This window comes from Mus caroli, chromosome 5 (assembly GCF_900094665.2).
Source record: "Mus caroli chromosome 5, CAROLI_EIJ_v1.1, whole genome shotgun sequence".
NCBI classification, from domain to species: Eukaryota; Metazoa; Chordata; class Mammalia; order Rodentia; family Muridae; genus Mus; species Mus caroli.
In genome coordinates this window covers 97,137,374-97,149,443 of record NC_034574.1, presented here as the reverse complement: position 1 = coordinate 97,149,443, position 12,070 = coordinate 97,137,374, and the positions used below count along the sequence as shown (strand labels likewise).

The 12,070-nt window shown below is 44.9% G+C and overlaps 1 protein-coding gene across 2 annotated transcripts; it reads right to left on the bottom strand.

Annotated features, from left to right (window-relative positions):
* Positions 1-619: 619 nt before the first annotated feature.
* On the bottom strand, positions 620-11,676 carry Mepe (matrix extracellular phosphoglycoprotein). 2 transcript variants are annotated; one of them, XM_021163881.1, is made up of 3 exons: positions 11,601-11,676; positions 9,876-9,943; positions 620-2,160 (listed from the first exon to the last, which is right to left on the bottom strand). In XM_021163881.1, the coding sequence occupies exons 1-3, from the start codon at positions 11,608-11,610 to the stop codon at positions 907-909; spliced, it is 1,332 nt and encodes a 443-aa protein (XP_021019540.1). In that variant the 5' UTR covers positions 11,611-11,676; the 3' UTR covers positions 620-906. The 2 variants fall into 2 exon arrangements, with proteins under 2 accessions (XP_021019540.1, XP_021019541.1); XM_021163882.1 differs by lacking the exon at positions 11,601-11,676 and adding an exon at positions 5,363-5,425 and having other exon boundaries at positions 907-2,160; positions 9,876-9,929.
* Between the last annotated feature and the right edge of the window lie 394 nt (positions 11,677-12,070).

The following is a 12,070-nucleotide window of genomic DNA, read 5'->3' as shown; positions in this document are numbered from 1 at the left end:
CAGGGCTGACTCAGTGGCTCCCACTCATTCTGTTTCTCTCTCATGGCCACACATTGGCTACTGCACACCCAGACAGAAGGCCCATGCTAAGCCAAGGCGAAGGCACAAGAAAAGAGGAACGGAGCACTAGCCGGGTACAAGTTTTCCCTTGCTGTGAGACAAGAGCTTTCCTCAGCAGCAGACAGCAGTCTCATCGTCAGACCATCTTGGGAGGAAAACATTAATGCTAAACAGAAATAGAACCAGGGATACTTTGGGAGAGTTCAGTGAATATTATGTTGAACCAGATCTTGACCGTCTCCCCATCCCCCACAACACTTCCTACATCCTATTCTCCTCTCGAAATGAAGAAAGAACCAGCAAAATGTGATCAACATTTGATATGCTTCAGTAATTAAACTTGCCTCATAAGACACAGTAAATGCAGACAGAGGAAAGATCACTGACAGGCCATGAAATCCCAGTTAGATCAGAGTGACGCTTTCAAGCTTTGTCCAGGGGATTCGGTCCACACACCTTACCTCTCTGCTGTAGGCAGACTAACCTTGTTATTTCTTAATTCTTCCTATACCACCAACAGTCAGTCGCCTGTAGATCATGTAACTACACACCATCATAGGCAAGCATATTTATTTTCATGTCTGAAGAGCAAATGATGACGTATCAAGGCACTTGTGACATTCACAGACTATTTTAATGTGTCGCCTGTCCAAATATTACCTATTATACAAATTCTTATGAAAGTTTTTATTGAAAAAAGCATTAGAACTTTGAGTAGAAATTCTTATAACCACCATTAAAACAGCACAATGTCCTGGAGGGGACCAGATATGTTGGCTTGCTCAGTTCCTGCTGTGTCCTCTCTTCCTCCAGGACTAGAGCAGGGGACTGGTTCAATCCCAGGGACTAGTCACCATCACTCTCACTAGAACTCCCACTGGATGATGACTCGCTGCTGTCTCTTTGGTAGGTGCTAGCGCGCCTGTGGGAATGGGGTCTTCTCGAAGGCCAGGAGCCTCTCCGCTGTGACATCCCTTTATTCATTGTAAGATTATTTTGTCCATGGAACACATAATGGTTTTCTTCACTTTTAACCTCATTACTAAGACTGTGAGAAGGCGGAGCAGGGCCCTGGCTTTTGCCTTTACCTGGAAACCTTTGGCTTGCAGTCAAGGTTAATTGGTTCCCCTTGGACTCTTCTGCATCTTTGCTAGAGCTACCTTTGCTGCTCTTGGGGATTTCGTTGTAACCAGCTCTCCCTGCATGCTCCCCACCGCCCCCCTTTACCTTTTCTCTCGAGGCCACTTGTGGATAGTGAAATTCTACTTTCCCTTGATGAGCATTTTGGCTGCCAGCATCAATTCTGTTTCCTTCTTTTCCGGAAAGTTCCCTGAAATTGGTGCTGCCTGTGATTTCATTGCTGCCCCCTACAAGGCTCCCACCTGCAGAGCCTGCCCCCTGTGCAGCTTTGTCTCTGGTTGCATAGGCACTGCCACCATGTCCTTCTCTCCCCGGGATCTCATTAGAGCCTAGTCCATTCGTGTGTGGGTCAACAACCTCAGCTTTGCTGGAGCCTGAGATGGGGCGACTAGTTGAGCTTTCAGGACCAGACCCAACAGCAGCACCTCCTTTGCCAGGAATGTGCATAAAGTGTTGCCCATCTCCACTGAAACGGGGGACATCATTATCTCCCCTCACTAGAAGATCTGGGGAGCCACTGCCTTCAAAGTCTCTGGCAGTCTTCCTGATCTGTGGGAGACGTGTTAGGTAGTGAGTGCTCCGTCGGGTCTGGCGGGTCTGGAGGGTGTGTTTGCTTTTGACCAGGCTGCTCTGGGATAGCAGATACCTCTCTTGATTCTTTATATCTTTTAAGGAGACTTTAGCATCATTGACATCTGCTGGAATTACGCTTAGAACACTCTGAGGTCTCTTCTCTTGGTTTCCTTCCCTCCGTAGTTCGGCCCCAGTCACCAGACTCTTTACGGGCTGCGTGATATTTCTGAGGAGGGCAGCACCATACCTGTCCTGTCCAGGCGGGTGAAGGAGAGCACCTTGCCCATCCTCTGTGCCTTCACCCACCGTGGTCTCAGGATACACAGATGTTGCTAAGTCCCTGTGAATGTTGCCTTGATTACCGCCGCTGCTGTCTTCATTCGGCATCTGTGGATTTACAGAAAGATTTGGAGTTTTACTACTTGGTTATATTCATTGGTTTCAAAACTAGACAAGTCTTTCTCTCTCTCTCTCTCTCTTTTTTTTCTTCTGGGTAATGATTTCTTTCAGAGTTGACTCATGGTTTCTTCTCTTGTCAAAATGGTGAAGGGCAATACTGTCTCTGCCTTATTTTCCTTTTTGATCAAGTAAAAAAAAGCATAAAGTGATTGGTTATTTTATGTTAAGTTTTAAAAACCCTGTAATTCCTAAGAAGCATTAAAACCTATTTTATACATAAATTATATTTAATGTATAACATATATTTAATGTAAAGTCTACAACTCAATAGGGATGGAAGGAGCCATGCGGCTTTCATGGAAGAGTAAGACTGAGGTAGATTTGATGGGAAGGTAAGAGTCAAATACTCAAAAGCAAAACAATGTGAATCTTTTAAGACTAAGTGGTAGGACCAATGTATTTTTGACATGCCTCAACAGGCTAGCTTCCCTTGAGCTTGTTAACATCTTGGCTATGATAACTAAAAATAAGAATAGATGAAAGCGTCTATACGGAGCAAAAGAGGATTCAGCTGGAAGCTTACACCTTTGGGAGGTGAGGAAGATCACAAAGATGCTGATCAGGAGTGCGGGGCCGTGGTGAACTGCATCAGATGAGATAACCGACAAAATATTTAATATGTCTGTGCACCGTGTGTGTCTGATGCACATGTGAGCTGCCCTGTGAGGGCACAAGAACAAACCCTGATCCTCTGGGAGAGCAGTAAGTGTCTTGGCTATTGAATCGTCTCTCCAGCCCCAAAATGGTCCCAATCTCTCACTCCAGTGATGGCTGAAGTAACTGTGCTACAGGAGGGCTCAGGTATCCTAGCAGCTGCCAACCCTCTTTGGGCTGGATGAGCTGGGGAGACATGTGAGCCACGGAAGCACGTGACCTGGGGAAACACGTGATCCGGGGAAGCACGTGACCCGGGGAAACACGTGATCCGGGGAAGCACGTGACCCGGGGATGCTACTTTGCTTCTTTGAGCAACAGATTTTTCACTACAAAATAAGAAAATAAACACATTTCAGGATTTTAAAAAGATATACTCATGTTAAGAGATACAATGCAGGTAAGGTATCTAGCACTGATGTCTGATTAAGTTCTATATAAATGACTAAGTTCTATACAAATGATAGCAGTTGCCGTTTGTGCGAGGCTGTGTGGGGCCTGCCTTTGGTGGAATGCTAGCTTGCTTCCCCAGATAGTGATAAGAGACTCATTTCCTCATAGGATTCACAGCTGTCCTTCCCATCTCTAGAAGCACCAAAACCACATGCCACGGCGGAACCAAAATTAGCTAACTTTCACATAGACAGAATGATGCCGCCTTAGAGGTGGCCATACAAAGGATTTCTGGCAGAGGGAAGCAAAAGTTTATAGAATTCCAACTTCCTTGGGAAATGAAGCCAGCTTTAGGAAAGTAATAGCCCTTTACTCTTTAGCTCTCTTTGGGCATCGACTCTGCAAGAAGCCACTGAGTGAAAGAATTATCGCCATCCCAGTGACAAGGGCCTCGTTCTTCCTCTTCAGTGTGACTGGACATGGATGAGTGATCCATGGAATGGGTGTAAGAGACACGTGTTACTCTTTACAACCAGACAGCCTGTCATAGTAACTGCGCCCCACGCCACGGGAGTCTACACTGTTCTAGTATATGGTCTAGAATATGCTCAGGAACCCCCTCATGAAGTACAGTGCTATTAATGCACAGCAAAATGACAATTACAGGCTCTCACGGCCCATCACGGCCCATCACGGCCCATCACGGCCCATCACGGCCCATCACGGCCCATCACGGCCCATCACGGCCCATCACGGCCCATCACGGCCCATCACGGCCCATCACGGCCCATCACGGCCCATCACGGCCCATCACGGCCCATCACGGCCATGGTTGCAGAAGTAGGCCCCAAACCAGGACATGATTTGGGCCAAAGCAATGGATAGGGATAAGGAAGATTCTGGAACACAGACTTGCACAGCACAGTGACTTTAGTACCTGGGGAGTGTGGGGAAGGGAACAAAGGCAATATCCACACTGGAAACCAGAGCTCACTGTCTCCTCCCATCTCCCCTGACTAGTTTACATGTCAGGAATGTTCTCATGGTCACTCACCTTCACTCCACGCTCGGTGCAGACATATTTTTATGTTGGACCTTACAAATGATATGCCAACTATTCCATTATATTGAGGTGGTCTTGTCTCTTGCGAAAATTTCTTGATTTTTCTCCCTAATACTATGCAATAGTTTTTAACTTGAGAGAAGTCAAGTTCTCCCTTGGGGAATAGGCAGTACTACCTGTAACCACAAGAGGGCGTGTGTCAGCCATCCTAGAAGGCAGCCACCTATAAGGGCTCTCTTGTTCTAGTCTTGAAATTTGTTTTCCCTGCATGCCGCTGCCAATTGTTTGTCTTCCACAACGTGTCAGTCTTCCTGCCATATCTCAGTGGAGTTGCAACCCAAGTGGATATTTCCAGAGCAGAAGGGAGCGGGCATTAGAGGAAAGGTAGGTTTTACTTTGCCCGTGGCTAAGGTCCAGCTAGTTGGCAAATGGCCACCACCACATGGCCCTTCTGGCTTTGAAGTTTGTCACTTGGACCTTTGTGATTTTTAGCTGACATCCAGATGTGGTTTGGTGACATGCAAATCTGACAGCGTTTGCTTAACTTTCTGGATACATGCAGAAAACTACCTCCATGCGGACCCGAGTCCCCATTAAAGCTGTTGACACAGCCCCTTCCTCTCTTTGCCGTCACATGCTGCACACAGGTAGGGAACAGTGTTTGCTCATTACAGTGTTCCAGAATTCTTATTCCTCTGAAACTTGTGTAGCAAACCATGATTTCATTTAAAGAATGAAATCACACTAAAAAAACAAAAAACAAAACAAAAAACAAAGCAAAACAAAAAAAACCCAAAAAACCACCACCAACAACAACAACAAAAAACAAAAAAGCGATCAATGCTTGGAAATTTTCAATCATCTGTTGTAGGGATTATACTGAGCTAGAATGTGACATAATTGTCCTGGATACTGTGCACTTCTGGCCTAAGCACCCAACAACATTTTGGTAGTTAGCTTTTTTCACTTGCTGTTCTTTTTTTCTTTACAGAGCTAAAATTGTTATTTGAGAGGAATAACTCTGTTTACCCTGTGTTCCTCCACACACCCTTGCTTAGTTTTCACAGTCTGTGGTCGAAACGTCTGCAAGGAAACAAGAGACTCAGCTTCACCAAATAGAAGTTCTTTCATTCATTTCTTCAAACAACAAATGTTTTATTTCTATGTCTTTCACTAGATTATATTAACATGGGAAAAATCATTCTGACTGAAAGAAAGATTGGGTCCACTTTTTCTTAAATATTTATCTATTAGGGGAAAAAAGTCCTTCCCCACTAGATGGCAATGCTATCTCTAAAAGAGAATTTCCAGCGTGGAGATGCGTCCCTGTGATGTGGTGGGGAGAGGAGAGGCAGGCACAGTGTTCCAGTTTAGGATAGTAGCCATTGTAACCCGTAGGAAAGACATAGTCATTGGCAAATCTGAGGTGTTAAAGTGAAGTTGGCCAGAGCTCAGGCTGTTCAGCCATAGTGTAAGTCAGCAGTTGTACTGTGCTGTGCTGTGCTGTGCTGTGCTGTGCTGTGCTGTGCTGTGCTGTGCTGTACTGTGCTGTGCTGTGCTGTGCTGTGCTGTGCTGTGCTGTGGTGTGATGGTGCTGTGCTGTGCTGTGCTCTGCTGGTGCTGTGCTGTGCTGTGCTCTGACAGTGCTGTGCTGTGCTGTGCTGTGCTGTGCTGTGCTGTGCTGGTGCTGGTGCTGTGCTGTGCTGTGCTGTGCTGTGCTGTGCTGTGCTCTGACAGTGCTGTGCTGTGCTGTGCTGTGCTGTGCTGTGCTGTACTGTGGTGTGCTGTGCTGGTGCTGGTGCTGGTGCTGGTGCTGTGCTGTGCTGTGCTGTGCTGTGCTGTGCTGTGCTGTGCTCTGACAGTGCTGTGCTGTGCTGTGCTGTGCTGTGCTGTACTGTGGTGTGCTGTGCTGGTGCTGGTGCTGTGCTGTGCTGTGCTGGTGCTGTGCTGTGCTGTGGTGTGGTGTGCTGTGCTGTGCTGTGCTGTGGTGTGGTGTGATGGTGCTGTGCTGTGCTGTGCTCTGCTGGTGCTGTGCTGTGCTGTGCTCTGCTGGTGCTGTGCTGTGCTGTGCTGTGCTGTGCTGTGCTCTGCTGGTGCTGTGCTGTGCTGGTTCTGTGCTGTGCTGTGCTGTGCTGGTGCTGTGCTGTGCTGTGCTGTGCTGTGCTGTGCTGTGCTGTGCTGGTGCTGTGCTGTGCTGTGCTGTGCTGTGCTGTGGTGTGGTGTGGTGTGCTGTGCTGTGCTGTGCTGTGCTGTGCTGTGCTGGTGCTGTGCTGTGCTGTGCTGTGCTGTGCTGTGCTGTGCTGTGCTGTGCTATGCTGTGATGGTGCTGAGGATACACAGCACTCCCAGGGCAAATCATTTTAGCCAGGGTTCAGGCAGTCTCTTTGATCAGTGGTGAGTAAAAGTGTCAGTCGGTGACTTGTCTGCTGAGGCCTATAAAAGCCAGACACAGGAATAGTCATAGGTAGCTACTGCAGGCCTTATGAGATGTCACACAAAATGTTACACAAAAATAGAGAATGTAAGAACCCTGGGGGCAAGTTTTCTGTGTACAAAATGGTGTGACAACTTTTCAAATATCAGTGTTTTCATTTTCTTATTTCCTTTGAAAAGTTGTTGCTTATCTCTGATGTGGCGAAGGGAACAAAGGAGTGGGGTGTGCTGGTGTCACGGGTGTGCTAGAGTAGATGTAGGCACCAGGACGGGTTAGTCACAGAAGAGGGAGAAGTCTTAGAAAAGAAAGGAAGAAAAGACGAGCAGTCAGAGAACTTGTCCATCTGTCCTATTGGCCTAGAGCAGCAGTTCTTAACCTGTGGCCATGACCACTTTGGGGTCGAATGAACCTTTCACAGGGGTCACCTAAGGCCATTGGATAAGTAGCAAAAGTAGTTATGAAGTAGCTACGAAAATAATTTTACGGTTAGGGGCCACCTCAATATGAGGAACCACATTAAAGGGTCACATCATGAGGAAGGTTGAGAACCACGGGCCCAGAGGGTGCTTTTCCTAAACAACCGTCGAAGTCATGGATTTCTGTTTATGGGTCTCTACTCTAATGGACAAGATCTTCCCAGAAGCATACACTCACGTGGTTAGTGAGAGGATTTGGACCCTAAGGATTTGTCTGCTGTTCCATTTCACTCTTGAAACAATCGGTTTGTCTGTAATATCTTATTTTTCTAGGACTCAATACATTTGCAGAGAATTTCACAGTTTGCAAAGGGCTTTTGCATACTAATTTCTCTTGTGTACCATAGTAACCACGTGAGATGAGCGTAGAGAGGAGAGCACCTACACAGGCACAGCTGGTGATGGAAAGGCAGAGAGCCATCCTAACCTGGATCTTCTGCTTTAAAATCCCAAGACAGAAGCAAGAAAAAAAATTTACAGGAGCTTTGTTTGAAAGAATGTTTGCCAATGTGGAGAGATGTTCTTGAAGTTTATATTACATTTTCAAGATACAGTTCTCTATTTTTTATTGTACCTATTTATTACGCTAGTTCTTCTATGATTCTGTGGATGTGAATTTAAACTGTTACCTCATTGTTAGTAATATCAAAATGAGCTCTAGGGAGAAGAATGTAGAAATAACATGGGTAGGTTTTAAAAAAAAATACTGTTCTGATAGCATGAATGTTCTTTAACAGAACATGCACATACCCTTACATGCACATCTGTGTTTATGTTAAATACATACTTGCTGACACAGATTAACCTAGTATAAGTATAGTTCCTGATACATCGTTACTTAGATCAAAGCCTTCCTCATTTGCATAAGATGGATATTAATTGTATTATGCTGCCCGATCTTTTCCTTCTAGTTTCTAACACTTTAAAGCCAAGTGAGTTTGGCTTGTAATTATAAGACACATGCACATGGCTCGCTATACCAACAATCTGTGATTAAGCAGCTGGGATAAGTGTTAAGGTGGAAATGCATCCGTGAGAAAAGATAACAATGGAACTCTCAGTACCCAGTTTTATCCCTGTTCCCCTGCTAAGATTCCTTCATTTGAAATCTACAGCCCTCTCTGCTTCTTTGACGCCCACTTGGCAGTTACCCTGGACTTGACTGTGGCCCTGTAATGGATATGACATCGTCTGCTCCCCCCACTAGGAGGAAAGCTGGCAGCCTCTTTTGACTGGTGGTCACTGGCCTAGCCCTTTACTGGAAGCTGGTTAGGAAGGACACTTCGGCTGTTCCCTGGAATGGGCTGCTCAAAATAACTCCTCCTCAGTTGGACTGAAGTGGGTCAGCAAGACCCACTCAGCCACCAGCATGCTTCAGTGCATGCCTGTATGGTTCTGATTGACCTCACGAGGATCGGGTGGGACCAAGGTTCACTCAGCACAGTCCCTACCACTGTGTAAGGATTTGTGTGAAGTGGGGGTAGGGTGGGGGTGAGTGTGTGTGTGTGTGTGTGTGTAGCAGAGGTGGGATTTGAAGGTGGGGCATAGGGTGGGGGATGGAGGTAGGGTGGGGGTTGAGTGTGTGTGTGTATGTATGTGAAGCAGGGGTGAGCGATGGGGTGGAGTGAGGGTGTGTGTAGCAGGGGTGGGAGATGAGGGTGGGGCATAGGATTGGGGATGGAGGTAGGATTGGGGGAGTAAGTGTGTGTGTATGTGTGTGTATGTGTGTGAAGCAGGGGTAGGGAATGAGGGTGGGGCATGGGATGGGGGATGAGGGTAGGGTAGGAGTGAGTGTGTGTATAAGTGTGTGTGTATGTGTGTGTGCGTTTGTGTGTGTGTGTGTGTGAAACAGGGGTGGGGACTGGGAATGGAATAGGGAATGGGTCTGACTCCCTCACTCTGCCCCTTCTCCAGATGCCATGGTTTACCCTCATGGCTCTGGTACCCAGATGTTCACCCACTTGCTCAGGACCTATATTTAAGTGTGGTCAGCTTGGGATGAGTGTACACCTCCCTAGTTCCCCAACAAGAAGGTTCCTCTGAGATCTAGGATGTCAGTAAGACATTATCTAATTTGCCCCATGTCTGAATTGCAGAAAACATCTGCAATGCTCTGCTTTGTCACAGGATAATTTGGTCACATCCTGAGAACTCATCCGGGTGAGTCAGAAGAAGAAAAGACACAAGAGGCAGCGGGAGTTTGAGTTAGGTTATGTTCGTGAGTATCAGCTCCATTTTGGCCTCGCCAAAGAATGGAACATCTCTGAGGGGATCCCACTGTGTGTGTCAAGATGCTGCCAGAGCACAGAGACAATCGAGTCCCTTCTCAGTGCCAGCTATGTATTTAGTAAGCCTTACACAGTTGTGTCAAATCCCTCAAGGTAAAATATTATGAGGTTCTTTCGATTCACTGCAGTTTCTGTCTTTGAGCATTCTGCACCGATCTCAGCTGCCCTGGAGTGCTGCGGGAGGCTACTGGTTTCTCAAAGACTCTGAAAAAGAGCAAGGCACTATCCTATAGTTGGCACAAGCGGCAGGCCTCTGAGCTCAGTGCTTCATGCTTCTTCACCTCTTAACAAACCTGCTTGGAAACGAGAGAGAAAGAGTATGCGGCAATGCTTACTGGTGCCGCCCAGGTCATACTGAAGAGGAGCAGTCCAACAGACACGGCCTGCATCTTCACGAGGCTCTCTGAAAGATAACAAGAACCTGTCTGAGCAATGCCAGTTATGCATTCCAGACGTGAGCACACGCATATGCAAACATCCTTCCCACTTATATTCCTTTCAATATATAGAATTACATACCTTATATATACATTCTATAAAATTAGCATTTACATGAATATATGTACTTTGCACAGTTCATAGTCAGGGTTAATCTACTAATCTCTATTTCATGTCTGATTACTTGCATGCAAAAATAAAAATCATTGACTGTAATTAATCTCATAATTCGTAGAAATTAGACACATAATTATTTACTCTATTGGTAACCTGCCATTTTTCCCTTAGAAAAAAATATTGTTAAGTGCTTGCATAATTGAAACTTACAGTAAGGTAGCTTATCAGGTCACACCTGAATTGTTAAGTGTGCCAAGATGACAGATATAGAGGTGAGGAATGGAATCTTAGCAATTCCAGGCTAGTAACCCAATATACATCTTCATATTCATTAGCAAAATATCTGAACCAATCACTATGGAGGGGCCAGAGAATGAAACTCCTGAAGCAAGCTTTACTGTACGTAAAAGCATTTACTAAGTATTAAAACGAGCTAAGCACCACGCTAAGTTTACATGTATTTATTTAATTGAGACCTACAACCGTCTTATGAGCCAGGTGGCTTTACCAGTTTCATAGACCAGGAAACAGACTCAGGTCACATAACATGTCCCACGATTCATGAATATTAATAAGCAGAACTGGGTTTGGTTTCTGGCAGAGTCACTACAGAACCAGTGCTCCTAACTCAGACTTTACATCACCTCAAGTAAGTTTCTGCTCTTCCATCTTACTAAATAAAAGCTACGTGCAGCCAACTTAAAGAAGACCCTGTTTTATATAACATTCAATAGATGAATCTTCGGAACACTAGCGTTTAGTTATCAATTAAAGCAGGTGTGTGGAGTGTGGCGAGTGTCTCACTATGAGCTCGGAAGCTCAGCCATCACACTGGAAAATTATCAGCCCAGCTCTGGACGGCATCTGTTGGTCTTGATGCCAGTACTTATTTTACTGACACATAAACATGTAACAACCAACACGAAAATAATAATGTGGTTTGTTGGAAGAAAATCCATTTAATGAGAAAAGCAAGTTTTTACAACATTTAAACATTTCATAGTAAAACTTTTACTCAGCAAGTAATGTAATTAACATATATTGTAAAGTAAGCTATAATCTTCTAACCTAATATTATTTTAAGGATCTGAATCTAAATTCAAGTGATAACTTAGGCTTCTAAGTATTGTAGAAAGGACAGTCTTTTATCATTTATCAAATAGCTTAGTGCTGGTGGACACATCAGCAGAGAAGATATCTGTAAGGAAAAATATGACTGGTTTCTCCTGCATCTGGTTTGTAAAATGATGTAGTCCCAGTTAACGTGGATCTTGGTGATACTGATAGTCACCTCACAGGCCAACTTCAAGCCATGAAGTTTAAATAGAGTTCTAGAGTATGGTAGCTCCCCACCTATTGTACAGAACAGAGCACCGAATTTAGACAATAATGCAATTTTCATTTATTTTTAAAATCCTTAGCAGTACGGTAAAGTTACTGAAAGCCTAAGCAAGCACTTCTGACAGAAAGCAATTCTCCATGAGGGGCAGCGAGAGACAAATTACCTGGTGTCATTCACCTTCAGGAAAGCTTGGCTTCTTCGGGCTTAGTCTCTGGGCATTTGCTGAAATTTAAAGTTTGTGAGAGCCCTCGATGTCCAATCAGCATGGTTCGCTCAGTACCAGCACGGAGTCTGTCACAAATGCCCACAGATGACCACAGGGGGTATGGTAATTTTAATCTAAAAATGTTTTGTGGTGGAAAGCTGCTATCAAATGTTCCAGAAAGTAGAATAAACAGAAAAAAATATAAATATCTCGGTTTGGACATTATGTTGCAAAATAATTAGAACTGATTTTTAGCACTATTAACTAGGACTGGGTGAATGGTTTGCATACGTGTAAGTAGGAAATATTTGTAAACCAACAAATTTATAAGTGAAAAGTAGTTTTGTTGTTTTATTTAGAAATGTACAACCTTAATTGTATCTGAATCTTATTCAGACACCAATGATGCTTTGAGCACCTACTATAGG